Source organism: Panthera tigris, chromosome A1, assembly GCF_018350195.1.
Source record: "Panthera tigris isolate Pti1 chromosome A1, P.tigris_Pti1_mat1.1, whole genome shotgun sequence".
Taxonomy (NCBI): Eukaryota; Metazoa; Chordata; class Mammalia; order Carnivora; family Felidae; genus Panthera; species Panthera tigris.
The window spans coordinates 129,387,439-129,414,124 of NC_056660.1; the positions used below are offsets into that span (position 1 = coordinate 129,387,439).

General features: G+C 35.0%; 1 protein-coding gene and 1 long non-coding RNA gene across 6 annotated transcripts in view; one reads left to right on the plus strand and one right to left on the minus strand.

The window, feature by feature from the left end:
• LOC122238859 lies at nt 1-26,310 on the minus strand. Its single transcript, XR_006218021.1, has 3 exons — nt 26,070-26,310; nt 12,050-12,178; nt 1-335 (listed from the first exon to the last, which is right to left on the minus strand). It is a non-coding gene; the product is annotated as an uncharacterized LOC122238859 (long non-coding RNA).
• The window catches only part of IPO11 (importin 11), a 191,967-nt gene that overhangs the window by 44,592 nt on the left and 120,689 nt on the right, over nt 1-26,686 (plus strand). For all 5 annotated transcript variants that reach the window (XM_015536575.2, XM_042987619.1, XM_042987616.1 and 2 more), the window contains exons 6-15: nt 5,682-5,814; nt 8,481-8,539; nt 12,452-12,500; nt 14,159-14,229; nt 16,865-17,057; nt 17,719-17,871; nt 19,206-19,249; nt 20,676-20,766; nt 23,612-23,659; nt 24,461-24,566. In XM_015536575.2, coding sequence (XP_015392061.1) covers nt 5,682-5,814; nt 8,481-8,539; nt 12,452-12,500; nt 14,159-14,229; nt 16,865-17,057; nt 17,719-17,871; nt 19,206-19,249; nt 20,676-20,766; nt 23,612-23,659; nt 24,461-24,566 — 947 coding nt within the window. The remainder of the gene's footprint in view (nt 1-5,681; nt 5,815-8,480; nt 8,540-12,451; nt 12,501-14,158; nt 14,230-16,864; nt 17,058-17,718; nt 17,872-19,205; nt 19,250-20,675; nt 20,767-23,611; nt 23,660-24,460; nt 24,567-26,686) is intronic.

Genomic DNA, 26,686 nt, shown 5'->3' on the forward strand with positions numbered 1-26,686 from the left:
TGTAGAAGAAATATTTTTTATTTCACCTATTTCATTTTTTCCCCTTTTCCCACTGAGCCTTCTATAAGCATACATCAGTTGGTGTTTTCTGGAGCAGGTAGAAGCTTGAGTGTGTAGGATAGCTGACAGTGTTTCTTCCCAAGTTCTTTTGGTCTCTTTCTTAATTATCTGTCTTTGTCCTTTTACTGTTGGGCTGAGAGGGTAGTGCCATTGTTGCCTCTTCATTTCAGCCATCTCTGTGTAGAGACCTTTTTTTTTGTAGGCTAGTTAAAAAGAATCTTGAATAGAGCTTTGATAGATGCCTAATGCCCTTAACCACGTGCTTAGCTCCAGACCTGGAACATAAGACAAAGGAGAATATTGATTAAAAGTTTTCCCCATATACTACTGGTTTTTTCTTGATTTGTGCCTTAAATGCTGTATGGCTTCATTCAGCAATACACGCTGTGTGCCAAAGCTACTTAGGTGCTTTTCATATTTTATGACGATTTAAAGGGGCACTTTCATACTATTAACTTTTCAGGGCTAGAAAGAAGGAAGAATTAATAAATAAAGATCTGTGTCCTTAATATCTAAAAACCTTATGGCATTGTTTTTTTAGAAATGGGGATGCAAATTCCAAACGTTGTTGAAAGTTTCTTAAGGCAGAATGGTAGAACTTTGGATATTCTGAGTTACGCAACTTTCTTACACATGTTTAAAAAAGGAAAAGAGGATGATTTTATGGAGCAACATAGAATTTTATTAGGATGACTTTGATTCTACCATGATGAAATACTTCCTTTTGTTTACTTTTCTGACATTGAGAACCTTTGGTTCAGTATTCACAGTTGTTCTGTGGTATATTTTGTTTTTTGTGTTGGGTGTGAGTGGGGAGGATTTTATGTTTGGTATGTATATTGTAATTTACATTGTGCATATGCAGGTGGTAGCATTCTGTAAAGGGATATTCTCCTGGTAATAAGAAGTAGTGCCTGAAAAAACTATAACAGTAAAATAGTTATGCCATTTTGCTATTGTTCTTATAAAACACCTTTAAAAATAAATCTGACGTGTTTTTGCTAGCTAAGATGCAAGGAGAAGTTACTCAAAGAGGGCTAAAAGTTAACAGTAGAAGGAAGGAGGGGAAGGGACAAAAGCAGGGAAGAAATGTGTTTTGTTTTGCCAAACCAGCAGTTCTAGCCAAGGAGACTCCCAACTGGGTGTTGGATCTGAGAGCTCCTTGCTTTGTGTATCTCCCCTGATAGCCCCTTACATGAGTCAGTTTGAGCTGGGTTGGAGCTGAGGACCTGCACAGAAGCCCTTCGGAGTTGTCCTGAAGTTACATTTAGTTCATTATAATACTAAGGTCTCCTATGGGCAGAGTTTTCTCCCATTTTTTGAACATGGGATATATGCACTAGCAAGCATGTTGACATGCTGTGCATGTGTACTTGAACCAAGGTGTGTATGGGAGCTCCCTGCCACTGCCCTTGATACACTGAATAAAGGCTTCCTGCACTAACCCCACAGGGACCGAGTTCTTTGAGAGCCATCTCCCTGTCTTCTTACTTGTAACAAGTGATATAGAATTCATTACTTTCAACACTTCCTTGGGTTGTGTTCCATTTGATGCACTCCCAAGCAGTGGACCTCTCGAATAGGGTCACAGTTTGAAAATATGCTGATGGTTTAGGCTGACAGGTTATCATATATATATGATATATGTTTGTTTATTTTGAGAGAGAGGGACAGCGCACGCGTTTGAGCCAGGAAGGGGCAGAGAGAGAGGGAGAGAGGATCTCAAGCCAGCTCCTTGCTGTTATCACAGAACCTGATGCAGGGCTTGATCCCATGAACTGAGATCATGACCTGAACCCAAATCAAGAGTTGGACACTTAAATGACTGAGCTACCCAGGTGCCTTTCGTTATATATTTTTTTCTTGAGCTGGTGTCAGATTCCATTTGGTCAACTTTTTTGCTCAAGCTTAAGCTTATTTTTAAGGAACTAGGGAATGGTTCATTTACTATTTTCTTTCTGGAGTCTGGCATGTACTGTTTGAGGAGGGCATTGAGAATTAGAAGGCCCCATGACTCTTAGGATTAATGAATGGAACTTGCTCCAAATTTTATATGTATATAAAAAATATATAAGAAGAATGTTCAGTTTGTATTAGGTATTCCATGTAAATAATGGAACAAAAGTACATGTTTTTCTGTTGAGTGGTGTAGAAAGGGTGAGATTTGTAGAAGAACCTTAGGTGAGATTCTGATTCACACAATTTATTGTATCCATATTAAGAGCATTATTGATCTTAGTGAATTTGGGGATTTTTTCCTTTTTGTTATGACAATAACATTCTACCATTATTGAATTGTTATATAACTTTTGGAAAATAGGATATACTCTATTGACTCTGCCTATATGGGTATTAAGAGATATTAGAACATAGCTATTAAAAAGGTAATAAGCTCTGAGCACCTTCTTTGGTTTCATTCCTTCCTCTTCCTCTTAATTATTTATGCTCTTTGCTCTTGTGCAAGTTTACTTCATCTTTTTGTACCTCAGTTTTCTTATTGTAAAATGGGGATAATACCTACTTTGTAGGAGTTGATGGTTAAATAAGGTGATGAAGGTAAACCAAGAGCATTGCCTAGTGCAGAGTAGGGTTCAGTAAATGTCTGAATGTTGAAATGTCTGAATGTCTAAGTTATAATGTTAGCTTTGTTATTTTTATCATATAGTTAACATGATCTGCATAAATACTTGTTTTTTATGAAACAGAAAAGAGTTCAAGTGACTTCACATAACAGTGATAGAAAATTTTTTTTGTATAGACAGTCCTGCACATTAAACATTTTTTTTGTTTTAATCCCTATTTTTGGGAGGGAAAGAGGCAGTCTGAGCAGGGGAGGAACAGATAGGGAGACACAGCATCTGGAGCCAGCCAGCTGTGTCTCCCTCTCTCTGTGCCCCTTCCCCACTCATGCTTTGTCTCTCTCTCTCAAAAATAAATAAATGTTAAACAAACAAGAAAAATAGAGATGTGAAGGAGACTAGAAAATAATTTGTAAGCAAGAGGTTGGTTTAGAATGCTACTGTTTTCGTATTTGGAATTTGGGTAAGGCACCCGTTAGATCTTATTTACTAAAGAGAGTATAAAACGGATGTAAAAATTATAGACAAGGCTATAGACTTCAGTTAACCTGGTTGAAATATTTGCTACCATAAGAAATTTACCTTAAAGCTTTACTTTCAGATCTATGTACAATTCCTACCCTTTTCCTATCTCTAAATCTCTTTGTTTTCTTTCACTTTATTCTGGCAGATAAATACTTTGATGATTTATATGTTTGGAAAAGTATATGATGCTCTAACTTACAATTACACAGCAAGTGTAATAAAAATCAAAAAGATGTATTTTCTGATTCTTAGGCATATATTTTAGCCTCATGTTTTCAGAAAGGATTCGATTTACTAAGAAAAATACTGAAGTTCATTACTAAGAAAAATACTGAAGTTCATTATAGTTAGAAAATCTTACAAATTTTTGATTTTGGTTTTCAGCTTATATCCCTTCTGATTATTTACTTCTCTGTCATAGCAGTGTTTCATGAGATGATGTCAGTTTTAGATCCTTAATTTTTTTTTTTAATTTTTTTTTAACGTTTATTCATTTTTGAGACAGAGAGAGACAGAGCATGAACGGGGGAGGGGCAGAGAGAGAGGGAGACACAGAATCTGAAACAGGCTCCAGGCTCTGAGCGGTCAGCACAGAGCCTGATGCGGGGCTCGAACTCACGGACCGTGAGATCATGACCTGAGCCGAAGTCGGACGCTCAACCGACTGAGCCACCCAGGCGCCCCAGATCCTTAATTTTTTATGATACTGCTGCTTGTGCTGTAATATGGTGAGGTAATTATCACTACTATATTTTGGCGATCAAGAAATATTGGGATTAAATATTTTGATTACTTGAGAATATGTTGAAGTTACTTAATAAGTAGTCGTCATACCTGTTGTCGAGCATGTACACAAGGCAAGGGTGGGCCAACTGCTAGCCCTGACTGATCAGTTGGTGAAGATAGGACCTCTTTTAGATTCAGTCAGTTTGTTACTTAGAGAAAAGGAGTCAGAGATTGGTACCACCAACTCCCTGTGGCTTTTGATACACACCAAAAAGAATTACCAAAGCAATATGGGCGAATGACTCAGGTGCAAATAGTGGGATGCACCATTGCTGAGGAGCCAGTTCTAGACCATAACTGGTTTCATTTTCTACAGCTGTGTTTGAGAGAAATGGGTTAGAAAACTTTACATCTTACCAGAACCTAGGAGGTGAGAAGCTGTTTTATGACAGCTTAACTGAGGAGATAGGGAGGTGAGCAGGAGATGCTCTTGTAGCAGTTCCTTATAAGCCTTCCATTTCTTGTTTTTCAGGAGGATTGTAATATGTTGTGCTGATAATCCTCTTTGGGGTTCAAGCCTTTGTGTGGCCTTTGTTGGTACATGCAAAATCACTAGGGAGATTTGACAGAGCTCTTTGCCTATACCTGTAAGCACATGCAAGTCATTAAAATGACTGAATTAAGGGGCACCTGGGTGGCTCACTTGGTTAAGTGTCCAACTCTCAACAGCTCAGATCGTGATCTCAGGGTTGTGGATCAAGCCCCATGTTGTGCTCTGTGCTTAGGGTGGAGCCTGCTTGGGATTCTGTCTCTCCTCTTTCTGCCCCTCCCCTGCTTGCATGCCCACATGCTCGCTCGCTCTCCAAAAATAAATAAATAAATAAATTACTGAATTAAAATAACAGAAATGGAATTTGTTTTTTTCATGGAAGTATTATTTTGTTTGCAGGATTACATTCCTGACTGGTTTCTGATGCCTAATCTTATCACAAATCCAGTATTGAGTGGAAATGATAGACTTGTCTGGATTGAGAAAAACTTTTCCGAAGTGTGCTAATGATAACTAGTCATAAGTACTTTCATCTTATTTTTATTTAAAGTAAATGTCCATGTAGACTCAGTTGGATTACTCTTAGACCTTCTGGAAAAAAAATAATACAGGATACCATTAGAAATGGTTCTGCCTCAACTTGGGAGGCAGAGGCCAACTGCATCCCAGTGTGAGTCAGATGTTTTAAATACCAGTACAAAATCAGAAAGCAGCATGATAAGCATTGTGGCTTGTATGTTCCTGGCTTTTAAATGCCCCCAAACCACATGGGTAGAACTGGCAGGACACCGAAATCTTTTCTATTTCTTAGTATATTGTTTTATCTGCTGTTCTCACTGATAGTCTGTCAGTGTTATAAAGTTTTTTTAAATTATTTAACTAATCTGGATACCCATTGTGGGGCTTGAACTCATGGCCCTGAGATCAGAGTCGCATGCTCTTCCAACCGAGCCAGCCAGAAAAAAAGAAAATGTCAGGCTGCAATGCAGGCATGAGACTAGTGGTTTGAGAAGAACGAGTCTGTTAAGGTGTGTGTATGTGTGTTCATACCAGCAGCCAGCAAATGGTCCTTGCTGCTGTGTGTTTGGCTTAATACAGTTTGAAATGTGATAAGTGACTTAACTGTTTCACATCTTACTGAAAATGTGTGTTCAGGGTAAAAACTGAAATGTATTACTATATAGAGCTAATTGGTTACTGAAATCAATATTTTTTGTGAATTTGTTGATATTTCTTTGCAGTTAGCTTCTGGAATTTATAATTTTGCCTGCTCTCTGTGGAATCACCATACAGACACATTCCTTCAACAAGTTTCTTCTGGGAATGAAGCTGCAGTTCTAAGTTCATTAGAACGAACTCTGCTGTCATTGAAAGGTACTGTTCAATTTGACATGTTCATTTCGGAAATGACCTATCTCAGAAGAGTCACCAAATAGTTCCTCTGGTGGATTTTCTGCTCTCATTTGCCCTGGGAGAATGAGGGGTTAATCTCTCCCTCACAGACAAGGTGTTATTTGTGGTTGGTTTTTCTTTTGTGAGAATAGCTTTCTCTCTAATTTGTAAAAGTGTGGGATAGTTTTCTATTATATTCACATTACTGAGGTCTCATGGCTCTGGACACATACCTTTCAAATAATTGTACTTCTTTTTGCTTCTGCTTTAAACTTCTCTTTCTGGGTAGAAACCTTGCTTCTGCTTTAAACTTCTCTTTCTGGGTAGAAACCCGTTCTGCCCTTATCATTGTCATGTTAACTTTACTAAACTTCAAGCATTAGTTGAGTGCTATGTCCCAGCTCTGCCCTGAGAACTCAGCTTCTGTCTTTCTTGTTTGATCTCAGGCCCACCTGGGTTTTCAACGGTGCTTGACCGTGTGTCATCAGTTATCCTCGGTTATCCTGTGCTTTGCTTGTAGGTATTCTCTTAGCATAAATCTTCATTTTACTTGCCCTGAACTATTTATCTTGATGAAAGTATTCTGAGATTCTTTTCCTTGGTAAAACACTGTTTTGGCTCTTTCTCTGTCTTCCAGTCTCTCCTCTTCTGCTTACGCTCTTTTAGTTTGAGCTCTTCTTTCAGTTTGATCTCAGGCTGCCTTTAGTTCTCTTACTGTGGCTCATTTCGGATCCTTTTGCTTTACTTGTAAACCCTTTTATCCTACTCCCTTAGTACCTTAGGATGCTGTTGTACACTCTTGGTACTGTTCTCCTGCATCACGTATGTTAACTAGACAGTGGATGTACAGACTTCAGGTTGTCGGCACATTCTGGTGAACTTTGTAGACAAAAGTGGAACTATTTTAAGGGACTATTGACAAGTACAGTTCATTGTACTGGTGGTTCATTACACAAGTGAGTGGAGATGGTTTTGTGACCATTCTGGAGAAGAAATTAAAAGGGTCTAGAGAGAAACATTTATCCAGAAAGAACTAGAGAAACTGGTATAAGGTCATAAATACAAAACTTGTGTCAGTTTTGTGTTTGATGATTAAGGAATTTTCATGAGTGCTTTCAGTTGATTTTCTTGCCTTAGTGATTTCAAAGTGTACTTCCTGACAAAAGGGATGCAGCCCTACTCTCCATTAGCCTGCTTTTTAGCTTTTCATTACTTCCCTATCTCAGGGTCTTAGATATACACCTCAGCCTTTTTAAGGTATCCTAACCTGTTACAATCCCATAGTATTTTCCTTTAAAATATTTGTTCTGCCTAGCTGTACATTTCTGTGCCTTGAGCAATGCTTAAGACTACAGTTTTTGTTATATATAATCTGAATTTATACCTGTGTGCATTTAGTATCTTTTAGACACGCATATATTCATTATTTCATTCAATAAATAAATTAGGTGTTTGACACTGGGTAGACAGGCATAATAAAATGGTCATACAAATACATGTAAAGTCACTCGCGACAGTGGTCTTACAATGTCATGATAACTGGCAACATGGTCAGAAAGGACTTCCTTGAGAAAGAATCATCCTAGGGTAAATAGAAGTTAACGAGGTGATGACTGGAGAAGAGAGGACCTTCTCAGGTGATGTGGACCAAGTTCTTTTGTGGGAACGAGTGAATGCAGAATAAGGGACTCATTATGAATTCTATTTTCTCCTTTTGTGATGATGTAACTTTTGAGTTGTATATAATTGGATGTGTGAAACTGATGATTCTATAGAGAGTTGAATTCTAAACCTATTTTTAATATACTGCCTTTAGGCTGCACCTCATGAACACTAACTCTGAATTGTAAAGATCATGGTGGTGTCTGTGTTTTCCTAAAATGATGTGGCTTAGAATTTTGTAGTCTCATGCTGCCATCATTTTGTGTTACTGATTTGTGCTGAGTGTTTTACTCTTGAATCCTTTAATAACGCTGTGAAGTAGGACTTGTTAACCAGTTTACAGACGAGCAATGTGAGATCTAGAAAAGTTGTTCAGAAGAATGTAGTGGTAGACCTTGGAGCTAGCTTTTTAAATCTAGATCTGACTTCCATTTGTTTATCCTGCTCGTCTCCTTGTGTACACCAGTTACACATAAAATGTGATGCTTATACTTGAGCACTGTAGTCTATTCCAGATTTAGAAATAGTTGAGTTTTTATATCCCTTTTAGGTGATACGGTATTTTCATTAATGTAGCCTAAAACTAAATGAAGCATTTTGGTCACTGTTGAGACCTATTTTCAAGGTTGTGGAATAGAGATGACCATCTCAGTTTCAACCTCTAGGGGTTATTTCAGGTGAGAAATACTTATAATTAGAGAAGTTAAATGTTGCAATATAGTTTTAGAAACTTAAGTAGTTAAGATAAGTGAGAAGAACTCAGCTTTTGAGTTAAAAAAAACTTGGCTGTCATTCCAGCTTACCTACCTGGAAATGAACCAGTGACCAGGGATTACTTTTCTTTATCTATTATATGAAAGGATTAAGTTAGATTAACCCCCAGTCTTAATGAGGCTTTGTGATTCTGAGTCTTTATTATGATTATGATTTTAATAGGATAAAATGTGAGAAAATCAGATGCAGTAAAGCTCAATTTTACTTTTCAGTGCTGCGTAAATTAACTGTTAATGGATTTGTGGAACCTCATAAGAATATGGAGGTGATGGTAAGTGAAAGAAGTTGCTGATTGTGGCTTTGGGAAAGTGCTTGGTATTTTCCTCAGTGTTTTAAAGCTTATTCTTTTTACTTGGCATTGATTTGTAAGTTTTTATACAGTGACCGTTTACCATTTGTATATGTTACACTATACCTTTTTTGACTTGTGGCCTTTTTTCAGTATATCAAAGCAGCTCCTTTGTGAAGAGAAGGAAATAGGCCTAGGACAGTTCTCAAGGGCCATGATGATACATTGAGAGTGTTCATTTCAATCTGAATTTGGGTGAACCTCTTGAATTTGAATGCTATTAACAAATTTCCAGTTCCATTGTGGATATTTATATCCTTGATATTTCTCTTCATCTGATGTTATATATTTAAAATGAGTTTTTTTCTTCAATCATAACATACATCCGTGCTCTTTGCAGTCAACTGAAAAATATATCCAAGAAGGGAAAGCCCTCTTGATAAGCCCAACATTTGTGATTATATTCATGGTTGGTATAGCATCATCTGCTTTTTCTGTATACAAAAATATATAGCTGTATATGTTTATCCCAAAACAAAATGATACTATATTATATATTTACCCAGATCTATGTTAGTTTTCTCAGGAAAGTTCATGTTCGCTAAAATGTTGCTTTCTGTGGATTGCTTTGGGGGTACTGAACAGGAAGTTTGAAAAAAGTACATCGAATTGGTCTTTGGGTCTGACCTACCCTATTTGACTCGAGTTACTTGTTTGTTTGTTTTAAATCTTTAGTATGTTTTGTATGTCAGATTTAGATTGCAGTAATGATTTTACCGTTAAAAGAATTTAAAAGCTGGTAATTTGAATCATTCAGTGTGCTATTTTGTTCTGTAAAAGGGTTTACATGCTTTTTTTAAAGTTAAAAAGTAAGGAAATAATCATTTGAAAACTTGCTATCAGAGATCTTGGTAAAATTTGTAAGTATATGTTAAGACATTTTATGCTTTTCTCTCTTCCTCAGTATTCTGTAAAAGGTACCCATATGCTGTTTCTTCACTTGCTTTTTCCTACACTTAGTATGATAGTTTTCTTATGTCAGTAATATTATATGTTATGTTTTTAATGATTCTTTGGTAAATCCATGCATTTACTGTCAGCGAGCTAATTTTTTCTTTAAATTATAACATTAATATAGGATTCCTGTAAATTACTTGCCCACTTATCTGTTGGTGGATATGTAGGTTGTTTCCAGTTTTTAATTGTTGGTAAATGATGCTGGAATGAACACTTGGATGGATATGCGTATGTGTACATATATATTTCACTCACTGTTCATCCCAGAGCTTGGAACAGTCTCTGCCAGTAATAAAAGCTCAATAGTTATTTTTAAAATGAGTGAATATATTATATAGTAGAAACATTAGGTCACATGGCTCAGTAATTATTTTTGTATGTAATATTCTGAGTGTCATAAAATTATGTTAACTAAAATATTGATGATTTCATCAGGGTTCTTTTTGTTTTTTAGTAAAAATGAATTGTTGATTTGAATCACATTACCATAAATTGCAATAGTGGTTTTCATTGAAAACTATCAGTGTTTTGTGAGCCTTTGGCTTTCTCTTAGGAGTCTTTCTTCTGTCTGCTGAAACTGTATCAACTTTCACTCTGTTATAAATGTTGTCTTGTAGCAGTTAAGGTTATACTGAGTAGTTGGAAACAAGATAGAATTTTAACAAGTTAAGGATGGTTTTTCAAATAACATAAACATCTTAAAAATAAGATGGAACATAAACATCTTAAAAATCAGATGGAACTTAAAAGATGCTTTAGAAGCACTGTATGATAGTGGTGAGATTTTGATTTCTGGAGGCAGATAAACTTGGATTTGAATCTTGACTTGGGCTTTTCCTGGTAGCATGGCCTCCAGCTATTTTCTTATCTTACCTGGTACTCCCTTTCTTCTTTTGTAATATGGAAATGAAATATACTACCTACCTTACTGAATGTTGTGGGGAGTAATAGAGGTAATGATTTTTGTAACTAGTTTCAGCTAATTAAAGCACTCTGTAAATTACCATTTAATGATTAACTTGAGTTCTTATTCTGTTATTATATAAACAGAATAAATCATAAACTTATTTGTACTACAAATTAGTCCGCTCTCTCTGATTTTGTAAATTCCTCTTTCTCTTCTTCAGCTTACTAAAATTGATGGCTTTTATAGTTTTCTACTTTCTTCGGAGTACCCCTATTGATAAACTAATTTTATTTAAAAGTAATAGAATAAAATTCCTTCTATGTTGTCATTACTTTAAGGGACCATTGGACTACTGTATAAATTTAAAATGTGTATGGAATCTCGATGATCTTATTCTTCCTATAATGAAACCTTTTGCTCTTTTATCATCTTAGGATTTATTATTATTTTTTACCTAATATTTTTCAATTATTCTCAATTGTGGTTAAAAAGATTGAAATACTGTGAAAGTGGAAGAATGATGAAATTGCCAGAGGATGAAGCGGTAGTGAAATTGTCATCCTGTAGTTTTCTTACTGTGTTGTGCATTGCATTCCATCTTTCAAGAAGGAATAAAAGAAGACTGGAAGCACTGTCTTTTTATTGTACCTTCAGCTTTTGTGTAACACACTGAGAATTCAAAATTCATTTCCTGTCCACGTGGCAGAGAAGAAAATTGACAAGAGAAAGAGGTTTCATAATTTTTACATGAGTCAGAAGATGGATGCTTTCAGACAGACTGAGAGCAGCATTCTAGACCCTAAGTGTGACGGTGAAATTCTCCAAGTGAAATCTCTTTCTCAGTCTTCAGATGATGATATCCTAGTTAAATGGTCTCAAACTCACGACTGAATGAATGAAGAATATATCTCTAAGAACAAAGAGGAAATAACATTCTATTCTAGTCATTTGTAATTAAGGCCTTTATCATGTGGTTATTTTGTGACAAAAAGGTGGACCATCCTGTTTGTTGAAAGAACATGTGACATCTTGTATGATGTTTATACACCAAAATCTATGGAGCCAGAAAGTCTGAGATTTTTAAATTCTTAAAAATTAAAAAAAAAAACCTGTTTATTCATTTTTGAGAGAGTTGGGCGGGAGAGGGGGGCATAGGGAGAGGGAGACATAGAATCTGAAGCAGGCTCCAGGCTGTCAGCACAGAACCCTATGTGGGGCTCCAACTCATAGTCTGCGAGATCATGACCTGAGCTGAAGTCAGTTGCTTAATCGACTGAACCACCTGGGCGCCCCTTAAAAATTTTAATGAAGTTGTTTTTTACTATCCCTTTATATCTGTAAAATTTTTATAATATTTCTTAAATACCTATTAACAAATAAGGGTTGTTTAGATTTTTACCAGATGACAAATGGTGATACTTGTCTTATATCTGAAAGCTAATATATTTAATTATTATATAATTATATTTAATTTATAATTTATATATTAAATATAATATTTAATACTTGAACTTCAGAACCTCTCCTTTCAGTAATTGGTACCATTTATCCACATACTGTGTACTTACTGTTCCTGAATACTGCTTCTGGTTTCTGGGGTAGAGCAATAAACACAGACAAGTTCCAGTTCTCAGAGAGTGAACATTGTAGTGGGAGGAGGCACATATTACACAAACAGTATGTCGAGATTATATGAGCTGTGAAGATGGAAAAACAGGAGAATAGAGATTACTTAGAAATAAAATACTCAATAAATAATGTTTTATTGTAAAGTGATTTAGGTAACTGAAATGAGACTTTGGGAGATGAAATGTTCTATTTTCTTTGAAAGGTTTGTTTATAGTAATAGAATGTTTTTTACTTTATATAATTTTAACTTATTAAAATGATATAAATCTTAATAGTCTTGTAAAAAGTATAAGGGAGATGTTTACGATGATAAATTGAGACATTAAAAAAATCTTTCCTAGGGTTTTTTACATGGAATATTTGACCGTCTGAAACAATTTCTGGAATGCAGTAAGTACTTCTTTGACAGTAGATTTTACTTGTAGAATCTTTATTCATGGATTGCTTCTGCTCTGCGCTAAGAAATCTGGAGAGAGGCTAAAATCTTGTGTCTTGATGGTTAATTCTCTGAAGTTAAATTGGAGCTCATCTTTGTCTTGATACATCTGTCTTGTCCTGAGTATTGAGGAAACTTTTTTAAAATTCTGTTTTGTGTCCATTCTTTGTAGATGCTTTTACTGCTATTGCTCTTTTCCATGCAAACATGTACAACAGTCATATATTTAACAAATACTTATTAAATGTAGCTCCTCTGCCACATGCTGTTTAGACTTTGTATAGATTCTTTTTTTTTTTTTTTAATTTTTTCTTAATGTTCAATTATTTTTGAGAGGGAGTGAGTGAGTGTGAGCTGGGGAGGGGCAGAGAGAGCAGGACAGAGGATCTGAAGTGGGCTCCATGCTAACAGCATTGAGTTCAATATGGGGCTCAGGCTCACAAACTGCCTCATAATGACCTGAACTGAAGTTAGACGCTAAACTGAGTGAGTCACCCAGTTTTGTTTCTTTCAGTACATTTTACATATATGTATTATATAAATTACTACCTTAAGGGGTACTTTAATTTTGCAGATCTCTGGTTCAGAATTTTCATTGGCTTCTCTTTAGGACCCTCTCTAATTCACTACCCCACACAAGAGGATTTAACATCTATATTTGTGTTGTGTTATACTGTGGTCTTATTGTTAACCTTTTCTCCTCCTTGTGGTTGTGAACACCTTTGTTGAGGATAAACACACCTACAGACACAAAATACACACCCATGTGCTTGCATGCCCACATACACATGTGTACCTCCTGTATATATGTATGTATTTGGAGATTTAATACTCTGAGAAGATACTTTAGTGTACTCACTTTTAGGGAGTTGTTGATTATTTGATGTCAGTCATTTTCAGTAAAAGCATTGTTGAGTCTATTTCTAGACACTGTTCTGGGTATTGTGCGTGCAAAGATAATTAAGACAACTTAAATAAAGTAATTCATTTTAATAAAAGTCATTTTCTTTGGTTACCTTGTGGAGATGCAGAGGGAAGAGTAGGAGTCTTCCCAGGAGAGACTAACGTAAATGATGAGATGAATAGAAAGAATTTGTTTATAGAGCAGTTAATGGGCTAGTGGACAGTGTTCTGAATGTTCTGAATGCACAAAATTAATTATGCTAGGCAAATTATCCAAAGAAAATTGTCAGAAGACCTAGGAAAACTAATGAGTATTTTAATCTTTCAGTACTTCGTTTTTACTTTGCTTGAAAAATATTTCAACTATAACTAATTTAAATTTTGAGAATATGATAAGCTATTCACAGATTAAAATTGCTACTATCCTTTTCCTTTAACACGGACTTAGTTTGTATTTTAGGATTAATTTTGTGAACATGGCACTACGAATTACTGTGTGTGAAAACTATAAATATTGGTAATGCTTTTTAAGAACTTTAGTTTTATGATCAATTTTTTAGAGTTGGGAAAGCACAGTACAGGATTTATAATGCAAAATAGGTGAAAACATGCCTGACCGTATTTTTCCAGCAAGTTTTGCCATTGTTTTGATTGTGAATTTATGGAGTATTATAAACTTGTACTAGTATTTGGATTGTATTTTTAACAGGTAGAAGTATAGGTACAGATAATGTATGTAGAGACAGACTGGAAAAGACCATCATTCTTTTTACTAAAGTGGTAAGTTTTCTTTTTACCTTAAGTATGTTTTCTTACATAAAATATACATAACTCAGATTTGATAAGGAAAATGACATAAGCATGCATTCTCACTTTAGTGTAAAGTACCTTATTTTCTGACTACAGTAAAGCTAAAAAAATGACATCTTGAAGTATTTATTTATTTTTTTTTTAATTTTTTTTTTAACGTTTATTTATTTTTGAGACAGAGAGAGACAGAGCATGAACAGGGGAGGGGCAGAGAGAGAGGGAGACACAGAATCTGAAACAGGCTCCAGGCTCTGAGCCGTCAGCACAGAGCCCGATGCGGGGCTCGAACTCACGGACCGTGAGATCATGACCTGAGCCGAAGTCAGACGCTTAACCGACCAAGCCACCCAGGCGCCCCTAAGTATTTAGAATGAATGTAATAATTAAGTTTTATATGCTATATCAGTATAAGTCACTTTGATGAAAAAAAATAATAAAACAAAACCACAAACCTAATAAATAGTAGAGAGGTTGAGTCTTCTGAAGCTTATTATTCTCAAGCCTACTGGATGAAAGCAAAGATAAAGAAGATAACAGTGTAGCTAATCAGGAAATAGATCATATATAGCAGGCAGTATATTATCAGGAAGTTATTATATTCATAAAGACATTGTCATCATTAATATGAAACACCTTTTGAATAGAATTATATGAGTACACTGTGCTAGGCAATGTGTCTAAATTTCTGATAACACTAAATTTTATAGAAACTGATGTTTCTGAAATTTTGGGCTGAGGATGGTTGGGAGAAGTATATATAGTTGGGTTGTAGCAATCAGGAAGACCTGGTTTGAGAACCGCATTGAACTAAAACAGGTTGTTGAAGACAGCAGTATGTAAATTTGTAGCCTGTTGTCTGTTCCCTGGGAGGGGAGAAAAAAAGTAGAAATGAGCTGTTCTTATTGCTGTGGTTAAGTAGCAGTTACCTTTGGTTTCAGTTCTCCTTGTTTCCAAGTTATGTTCTAACTAGCCTCAACAGCAAAAGTCCACCTAATCTTCCAAGATCCAGTGTAAAATTGACTCAGGTATTTTAAGTTAAAAAAATACAAAGCAAAGTAAAATCACATCATGTGATTAGTGGGGCTGTGTGGTGTTGATGAATAATTTTATTTATAGAAGTTTTCATATTTATAATCTCTGACTTGATTAAAACTTTAAAAATTGGAACTTTCAAACATACCTCCAAGTAGAATTGAGTGACTTTGAGTCCCCATGAAGTCATCACTTAGCTTCAGGAATTATGAACTGTTTTATCTCTATACTTCTCTCTCCCCTCCTTGCTGGTTTCTTAAAAGCAGATCTCAGATACCATATTAGTATTATCTGTAAATTCTTGAATATTTGTCTTTAAGTGATAAGGGGTTTAAAAAAAGAATCTAACACAATGTAAGAAGTAGGAGTGACTTTTTGTTTATCATCTAAATATTTAGTCATTATTTTGGTTTTTCTCAAAATTTTTATAGTTCTTTTGTTTGAATCAGGATTTGATAGTGTCCAAATTCTCTTTCCATTTTTTTTTTTCGTTGCTATTTGTTGAGGTAATAGGTAATTTCCTTGTAGGATTTTCATGTTTTGAATTTGGCTTCTTGCATCCTAATATGTTACTTACCATGTTCCTTTGTCTCTCTACCCCTCCTCCTCCAATATTTCTTGTAAATTTGTAGAGGCTTGATCATATTGAGCTTTATTTCATGGAGGAGGGCGAGGACAGCAAGAATACTCCACGGGTGGTGCTGTGTATATCTTGTATTGCATCACATCAGGAGGTACAATGTTGAGTTGTTTAAAATGATGAGGGAGCTCTTTAAAGTTCCCCAGCAGCTTTTCCCCTATTATTTTAGAAGCTGTTCATGATCATGGCCTAGATCTGTTTTTTGGTAAGGGATTACAGAATGATGACATTCTATTGTATTTGCATTTATTAGCAGAAATTCTGTGAAGAAGAGATCTGACTCATCAACTTATTTGATAAGTTGAATCGAAATACAATTCATGCAGGAAAGGCAGGATAATTTTTTAATTTCTTGCTCTTACTACTTTTTTTTTTTTTTTTTTTTTTTAACATTTATTTATTTTTGAGACAGAGAGAGACAGAGCATGAACAGGGGAGGGGCAGAGAGAGAGGGAGACACAGAATCTGAAACAGGCTCCAGGCTCTGACCTGTCAGCACAGAGCCCGACGCGGGGCTCAAACCCACGGACCGTGAGATCATGACCTGAGCCGAAGTCGGACGTTTAACTGACTGAGCCACCCAGGCGTCCCTCTTACTACTTTTTAAAGTCTTATCTTTTATATACTTAGAATTTTTGTTTCATATTTACCCATTCTTACTGAATTAACTATGAAGTGGGTCTGTTTTGGACCCTCTAGTAGAAGTAATAGAAATACCTGTCATGAGATGTAATTTGACATAATCCACATTATATGATATACCCAAAGAAATCAATTACATGTGTATTACGTGCAAAACTGCATGTATGTGGACTTGTGACCAAGGTTCAAAACTTTACAGATGTATATTAGCAAGTTATAAGATGTACTTATGGATAATTATATTCCTATATGAATTTGGGGTAAATACACTTTAATTTTTTTTCTTTATAGCTTTTGGACTTCTTGGATCAGCATCCGTTTTCATTTACTCCTCTAATTCAGAGATCACTGGAATTTTCTGTAAGCTATGTATTTACAGAAGTTGGTGAAGGCGTTACATTTGAGCGATTCATTGTTCAGTGCATGAATCTTATTAAGATGATTGTAAAAAATTATGCTTATAAGCCATCCAAAAATTTTGAAGGTAATGCCTTACTGGTAGTTTTTTTTTTTTTTTTTAATGATTATTATTTCTTTATTTTATATGTGAAATAATTGGTATTCTTATGCTTTTTTTTGAAATCTTATTTAAGTCTGAAAAACGAAATGTTGCTGGCACATGAAATAGAGATAAGTGTTAGAGACTTTAATATGTGAGTGCCAGCTTTAAAGGCCATATAATGCACTTAGTAACTATCTTTTGTAGCACAAAGAACAGTTGAAGCCTGCCGGTTTAGGATTAATTACTCCAGTAACCATTGCAGTTAATGTTGTACTTATTTGCACAATTAAAATTTTTCTCTGACTTGATGTGAAGTGAGTTTACTTCTAGACACGGAATTCATTTGTGTGTGTATATACAAGATGAATGAGAAATTATCTTAGAGATGTATGTATATAAGTCACTGCACTGTGGTGTGTTAATACAGCATGGTAATGTACAGGCTGTAGTGAGAGGATGGCTACAAGATGATGTGTGTGGGGGGCAAATAAGAATTGTCTTTGAAATTTGCCCTTGATAAAAATGAAAATCCGTACACCACTTGCTCTTTTCCCCCAAGGGTATATTTTTAATTCATTTAGTTACATAATCCAATTTTGGTAAAATGTTTGTATGATTAACTTGGAAATTTTATGTTTTCTAGACAGCAGTCCTGAAACTTTAGAAGCACATAAGATCAAGATGGCATTCTTCACATATCCCACTTTGACAGAGATATGTAGAAGATTAGTCTCTCATTATTTTCTGTTAACTGAGGAAGAACTGACAATGTGGGAAGAAGACCCAGAAGGCTTTAGTAAGAATCAGTTTTTCAGTTTTCCCATGGCTTTTCTCCCCCTTTCCTAAATACATATTGTCTCTTTGAGTGATATATATAACACTGTATTTTTAATATAAAACTTTTGTTCTGAGAATCATGGCTTTTAAAAATTAATATATCCTCTCTTTATTATCCATTGGAACAAAAGCAGAAAATGATTTTTTCAAATATGTGGAGTTTTCTCCAGAAATAGACCTTTTAAAATTGTTAGATGTTCCTATGAACATATCATATAGTTTAAATCAAAAACACCTCCTGTCTCTATTACCAGGTGTGTGATTCATCCTGTCTTATACTTTATTTGTAGAAATTTTTATTTCAAAAATAAATTTGGAAAATTTCTGAATTGCTGAATGGATCACCTATTTAAATTTTAATTTAAAATGAGTCTTTTGATGATTAAAATATTTTTCCAGGAGATCTTTTTTATCTCTTTGAATTTTAGTAATAGAATAAATATATCTGAGTCATTCCTACAGAAAATCAAGAAATCGTCTGCTTAATAAATAAAGTACCTGGTGTGTGTCTGTAAAGTGCCTATGTGCAAATTACTTCGGCCATGGTCAAACATAGGCTAAATTTTAACCTTTTTTCATCCCTTTGGGTGACTTTATGTAGTTCTGTTCATGTTCCCTAATAATTTAAGAATGCCTTAAACATTTTGGAAGACCTCTCCCTCTTTTTGTTATGTAAAAATAAATTTATTTCATTTAGAAAATACAGCATTACAGTGTATCCTTTTGTGTTTTTGCTTTTTCTCTTAGCTAAAATCTTCTGTTTCATATTGCTTTCTTTGGGTAGTATATATAGTAATGTAATATGAATCATTGAATTTCTCTATCTGTAAAAGTCCCCTAAAGTATTTTATTTTTTCACAATTTTTCTTTAAATATTGGGAATTTTTGGAAAATGTGACTATTTTAATTTACAAAACATTGAAAAAAATTATTGAGATGAAATAATACCAGGATTATAGCTGTATTTGAATGCTTATACTATGTACAATCAGATGATATCAGATACTTTGAAAGTGACAAACATTTTGAGCTTTCCTGCATACAGAATTTTTAATGAAAGTGCAAATGCTATGTCAGCACTTGATAGGACACTGATATTCACAGATATGATCTGTAGTGTATAATAAATATGTGTAAGGTGTTGTGTTCCCAAGGATTTGCTTTCGGTAAAATGTTTAAAACCACTCATGGAAATAGACTGGTTATTTAAAATCTTGATATTCCAAACCTTGATTTTGGAAACATCATTATTGCATTTCTGGAGAGCATCATTGGTCATATTTTTAATTACAGCAGTGGAAGAAACAGGGGGAGATTCTTGGAAATACAGTTTGAGGGTAAGTATTGATGGAAAGAAAAATTGACAGGAAAATATTGTCAATTTCCTGCTTAAAATATTGTGCAAAAATATGCTTAATATTTCTGTAACTCTTAGTAGAGAATGATATTCTATTGATGATTCCAAGCATTAAACTAGACAAATTGAGAGGAAAGTACTTAATTAAATTATGAATTTTAACCTGAATTTTTTTGTTGTTAAGTTGGGGGTTGGAAACGGAATTTTTCTTTATTTTACAGTCATACTGATTGGAAAATAATTGTCATTGCAGAAATAAATGTTTTTGAAAATGAAAACTGTCTTTTTGGCTGGAATGATTTTTTCCCTCTCCTAAGTATTTCAGTAATTCTAAAGCTTTTTTTGATACATTGTTTCTTATACCACCTGGTGTGATTCTCAGAGACCAGCCTACAGTTTTTAATTTTAGAACGCTTTCTAAGCATGCATTATTGGTATGGCCAACATTTGAGAAAATTTGATCAAATGTAGTCTTTGAACTATTTTTTTAATGAAAACTTGTGTTTATATAATTTACATGATTTTTTAATTTTTCTAAAAATGTAAATGTTTTTAGTTATATAAGGTTACATGGAAAACCAGAGAGATTATTAGAAAAATTATTAGTGCTTTAAAATTAAAAAAAAAATTAACCACTTTAATTTTTTTAAACTTTGTATCCCAAACTTCATTTATTCGTCCTCAACTCATGGCTAGTCTTGTTTCATATAAGTAAACCCCCAACCCCAGTTGGATTATTTTAAAGCAAGTATTTGAGGTGACATATCATTTCATCTGTACATGCTTCAGTATGTATAGAAGATTTCTTTTAAAACACAAAGCATAGTACCTTCAAAATGTGTAATTCTTTTATATCATGAAACATGTAGTGATTCAGTACTTTTAAGAACCAAAAAGAATCATTCTTTTTATATACTTAACATTGACTTCTGTTACTGTTTGTGTCTATTAAAAGGAATGCTATTCTGTGTAGTGAATTGAACTCATGAGTTATGTCATTGCTAACAAAATTTATAATTTTTAATGTATTAATTCCTGGGTAGTCCGTTACAGCACTGAATCTGCAAATGAATGTGGCTTCAGATTGCTTTTTTAATTTAAGGAGTTGTTAATTAAAAATGTTATTTTCTCTTTGTAGTTTTACTTTTTGAATACATAATGCTAAATGATTCAAATAGCGAAATAAACTTTTTCTATGTTAGGAATCAAATTAAATTTTGATTCCCCCCCACCCCCCCACAGTATATTTATAAAAATTGTAATCTACTTTATGTAAAGATACCAGAAATTGGAAACATTTTTGGAGTTTTAGGATTTTAAGAATGGGTATTCTTTTCTTTATTGTAGAATTAATCAGTACAATATACCATTGTTGTCACTGGAAATTTGGTTTTTTTCCTCTCTAGCCTTGCACTGAAGTACTATTTATAGATATATTCCATGAATATAATCAGACTCTTACTCCTGTACTTCTAGAAATGATGCAAACACTTCAAGGTGAGGTATATTTTATGATACTTTATCTATTAATGTATGTTGACTTAAAATAGTTTGAATGCCTGCTATGTGCAATGCACTATTTCCTACACCATATAATAGAAATCTGAGAAAGACCCGAATGTGTTCTTTTGTTTTTTCTTTTCTTTTTTCTTTTTTTTTTTTTTTAAAGTTTATTCATTTTGAGAGAGAGAGAGAGAATAGGGGAGAGGCAGAGAGGGAGAGGGAGAATCTGTGGGGCTCTAATCCACAAACCATGAGATCATGGCCTGAGCCGAAGTCACGAGTCAGACACTTCACCAACTGAGCCATCCATGTTTCCCGCAATGTGTTCTTTTCTGTTGGATGGCTTTCAGGACGGAGAACAAGAATGGGCAACTGACGAAGGCAACCTTGAGATAGGCATTGAACGTGATAGTTGGATTTTGTTCTCATAAACACACTAGCCTCAGAAGCGGAATAGTGCTTTACATGGTCAAGTATATTGGATGGGGAAATACTCTACCTGGAGCGTGCTGTGGAAAGCAGTGGGGAAAAAAGATGAGAGTAACAAATGTTAGGCTCAGAATGGCGGTAGTGGGAATGGAAAGAAGGTAACGGATTTAAGAGAGAATGATGATGGGAGAATTTTGTTATTTGATCTTTGTTTGCAGCTACACAAGTAATTAATTACTTAATTATTAACTGCGATTTATCATTTTTGACTTCTCTGCTATATAGTAAATTCCGGGACGAGGGCACTGATCACATCTGTCTTGTTCACACATAATTCCCGGTGCCTAGTACACTCAGTAACTGTTTGTTGATTGACTTTTGGCACCTAATTGACTACTGAGCAGGGGAAAGTGATCAGACATGATCCTGAACTTTAGAATCTTAATGACAGGGAGACAGTTGTTAGTAGTGGTTAGAGATAGAGTTTTCCTTTTGGAGTGTGTATAAGGAGGCTTGGGAGAAGAAAAGCAAGTTCAAAGACTGAACACTGAGATTTTCACCTTTAGGCATAGGAAGAGGTGAAGGTCCTACAAAAAAGCCAGGTAAAAAACTAATGCAAAGATATAAGAAACAGTATGGGGGTGAATCCTGGATAGAAGAGCATGTTACTAGAAATGTCCAGTGATGGAAGAGGCAGAAGGCAGTAAAATCCCCTGAGACAAAAGATTATTTGAATTGTTGGGGCAGGAATCACATTGTAAGGGATGAAGGATTGAGTAGGTGATGATACAAGGAAATAACAGCAAGAGAAGCTGCCATAGGGAAGGAGATGCCTGATCTTGTTTGTAGTTGTGCGAGAGTAGCTCACTTTTCAGGCTTTTGTTCTCTCAGAAACCTAATAGATAGTTTTTTTCCCTTGGTTTATAATTTAAGCAAGAACACTATCAGTCAGGTTTTGAATTTGAGTGTTATTGTATTTTCATATGGATTGATTTCTAAGGTATAGTTATGAACTAAATTCTTAAATTTGATGGTATTTAGACTGCTTAAGTTACTTTTTTTTGTTGAGTTGAGAATGTCATTTCCATTTTCACCCATGCATTTATTATTATTTGTTTAAACCACTGTAGTAAAGTGGATAAGTTATTTAGGTTACCCTCTGATAAGTTGTTGGATGCTCGTAAGGTTTTCAGTGATTACTAAGTTTAGTTTTCTTCCTAGTTGTGGAGCAGTTTGCTTATTTAGGGCTGTATTTATTCCAGCGGATTAGCCTGGTGAGCTTAAGAATTCATACTTAACAGCAGAAGAGTGCTTTGATAAACTTGTTCAAAATCTTTGTATCCTAGAGCAATAGACTTACTAAGTAAACTGCTTTTCATGGCTTAACCATCACACACTCCTTTCTGGACAATAGTGTGAGACTGCCAACTTTTAAAAAATTTTTTCAATGCTTATTTTTTTATTTTGAGAGAGAGAGTGGGGGAGGGGCAGGGAGAGCGAGGGGAAGAGAGAGAATTCCAAGTGGGCGCCATGCTGTCAGTGCAGAGCTCAATGTGGGGCTTCTACTCACAAACCATGAGATCATGACCTGAGCTGAAATTGAGTTGGATGCTTAACCTTAAGACTGAGCCACCCAGGTGCCCCAGAGACTGCCACCTTTTTATTCTGAAGGTTCCACTTTACATGATGGCTCTCCTGTTTCTGTTTGCACTTTTCGTTGTGTTGTCATCCTTTAATACACTGTAATGATCTGACTTATTTCGAGCTGCTTGTGTGAATAGCCTGTGCTTGTTTGTTTGTTTTTTTTTAATGTTTACTTTTTTGAGAGAGAGACACATAGAGTATGGGTGGGGGAGGGACAGAGAGAGAGGGAGACACAGAATCTGAAGCAGGCTCCAGGTTCTGTCTGAGCTGTGAACAGAGCCCGATAGGGGGCTCAAATCCACAAACCGCGAGATCATGACCTAAGCTGAAGTCAGATGCTTAACCACTGAGCCACCCAGGTACCCTTGTGCTTGTTCTTTTTAAAAATTTTTCTTTTGTGGGATTCATCTTTTTATTCTTTCTTTTAAGAGGTTTTTTTTTTTTTGTTTTTTGTTTTTAATCAGGGTGTAATAAGGTATTATGTGCTAGTTAGCAATTTGTGGCATATACTTTGCTAGAATGTTGCTGACATAACATTTTTCAAATATGTTATAATGATTTTTAAAATTGTAATAAGGTTTTACATCTTGTACCTGTGTTCTCCATGATGATTAAAAACTTAGGCTTTCCATTTACATGTCCATGTATATTTAATATCGTGAAATTTTTTGTACTTAACTGAAATGGGAAACTAGCAAATTGAGTTGAAATCAAATATCTTTTAAAAATTAGTTTGATTTACCCTTGTTAAAACTTATTTTCACAGGGCCCACTAATGTGGAAGATATGAATGCACTATTAATCAAAGATGCTGGTATGTTAAACTAAAGTGATGTTAAAACATTTCTTGAGTAATAAATGTTTGGTATGTCTAGTTTGTGGCAGGTGTTACTCTGGGAGGTTGGGATACAGGGGTACCTACAATGTAGGAACTGTGTGGTGGGGGAGATAAGCAGACAGTTGATTATAACATAGTACCAGTTGATTAATTCTAAAATAGGTAGCAGTTAAGTAGTACATTGGAAGACCAAAAGGAGTTTTGGTATGCCTAGGGAAAGGCTCCTAAAGAAGTGTAATGCGAGAACACCAGGATCAGTGGGAGTTAGCAAGGGGAGGGGGCCTGTGTGAGAAGAGAGTTTCAGGCAGAAGGAGCAGTATGTACAAAAACTTGAAGAGAAAGGGAGCAAATGCAGTTAAGTTTTGAACTGGGAGTATTTTGGTTTAAACAGAACGGAACATAAAGCCTAACGGTTTGTGCTGAGAGATGAGGATGGAGAGAGGTAGGTATGTAGGGACCAGATCATAAAATACTGTGACCCTTTGGAAGCAGATGTTGCTTTTTAATTTTTATAATTTGATTTGAATAGTTTTAATTGAATGCAATTTTCTGTTTGAAAGCACTAAGGGCTGTTTAGGAAAAAGTGTCTAAAGAAACTTTAATCTTTCTGAAATTGCTATTTAAGTGATTTGTCTGATTAACATTGTAAATTTTCCCTTATTAGTATATTACATGTTTTAAAGTAGTTCCTAAGGATTAGTTTCTTACATAGGATACTTAACATTTGGCCCAGCATCTGAAATTAAATTTTTTTTTTTTCTCAAATCTTCTTTGTAGTGTATAATGCTGTTGGATTAGCAGCTTATGAGCTGTTTGACAGTGTTGATTTTGATCAGTGGTTTAAAAACCAACTTCTTCCAGAATTACAAGTCATTCACAATAGGCAAGTATAAAATTTGGTGTTTATGATATACTTATTTTACTTTTTAATTTTCTGATGAAGACAAGACATTAAAATTGCATAAAATTTTTAAAAAGTTATAGTATGACTTAGCTGGTAGTATCAAGTGTAAAAAAAGACGTGCTGTTTACAGCTAAGAAAAATAAAGACAGTTATGTTATTTTACTTCACATGTGAATTGTAACAAGTATGAAATGTTTGTTGTTAGATAAGATACTTTGCAGGAGGAAATTTTATGCAAAGGTAAGGGAAGATGGAGGTCACTGAAATGTAGGAAGAAAATGTGTACAAAAGAAAGCCAGTGGGATACTTAGCCTGAGCTGAGCCTGGTGTGACTAGTAGTCTAGCACAAGGGGTAGCCCTGAAAAGTGACTGACTGTCTTGGGACCACACAGCATGCTGCAGGTCTGGAAGGGGGTGGATAGGATGAAGGGACACCATGGCGGAAAGAATTTGGACACCCTTTAGGGCTGTGTTGTGTTGCCTCACTGAGTAGGACAGACCTTTCTGACACTTAGTAGGACTTTTCCCAGTTCTTAGGTTTCATATACATTTAAGTACTTGACTACTTGATTTTAGGTACCGAGTGACCAAAATGTAAGGGAAAAGGACTCTCATAGTTTCTATAATTTTTTTCTTCTGCTGATTTATTTCTGTAGATGCGGTACCTATCAGAATGTGTTGCATGTAGTCTTAGATCAGATAGCGTTTTTTAACTACAATAATGAATGAATAGAAGACATCCACGTATGGCTCATTTTATAAATCTTGAGAGCCATAGAACTGTAGAGTTGGAGATGCTTTAAAAATAATTTTGACAATGGGTGGCTGGGTGGCTCAGTCGGTTAAGGCTTCCATGTTGATTTTGGCTCAGCTCATGATCTCACAGTTCATGAGATCGAGCCAAGCCCCAAGTCAGGCTCTGTACTGGCAGCGTGGAGCCTGCTTGGGATTCTGTCTATCCTCTCTCTCGCTCCTTTCCTGCTTTCGCTTTCTCTCGAAATAAACATTTTTTTTAAAAAGTAATTTTGCCCAATAAGTAGCTATTTATTGGTTGAGTTAATCATTTATTCAGTCATTGAATATTTTCAGTTTGCCATGAATTTGCTATGCCCCTTAAAGTGTATGTTGAGTACGATGTATTATGACTCTGCCCACAGGAAGTTAGTGAACCTTTGATCTAGAGAAAGCCTTCAGTAGAAAGACACATGTGTGCTTTGATTTTCCTTAAAGCCTAGAGGCTATTTACTCTAGATCTGTGTTGTCAGGTACAGTACCTGCTACATATGGCTAATGAGTAGTTGAAATGAATTTAATAAAAGTGATGAAATGACTTTAAACTGAAAACCTGGGGAGTGTAAAATATGTATTGATGTTGAAATGATAGTATTTTGGATATATTGAGATAAATAAAAATATGAAAATTTTACTTTTTACTTATTTTAATGTGGGTAATAAAAAATGTAAAATCACATATTTACTTACATTATATTTCTTCTGGACTGAGCTGATCTAGACCAGTATTTCTCAAACATGCGTATGAATCTGTTGGTGATCTTGTTGAGATGCACGTCCTGATATAGGTTATATTTTAGGGTCTGGGTCAGATTGTATGATTCTGTCACGCTTCCAGGATAATGATGCTGCTGGTCCAGGGACCATATTTTGGGGAATAAACTAACTGCTAATTTTAACTCTGCCCAGAAGTGACTGTGATCTAAGTGAACTTAGAATTTGACCTTTCTAAGCTTCCTTCTGTGTATCCGGAATAGAATGTTGACTGTAGCAGTCTCGGAGATCTCAGTTCAAAATTGATGGGTCTATGGTTCCTCCATTACACTGTATACAAGTCTTGTTTACTTCCACCTCTGTGACTTCGTTTAAACAGTCCCCGTCCCTTCAAATAGCATCTTCTCGATTTTCTACCCAAGTATTGTTTAGCTTAAAGGCTATTCGGATCCCATTTCCCCCACCCACTCCTTTCTCTTCCTTTTCTGAAATCCTAGTATATAGCTTTACATTCTTTAATTCTTTTAGGTGAGTTGTAAACGTTTTGAGGGCAGGGAATACTTAAACAACTATTTTTCAACTTTAATGAGCAG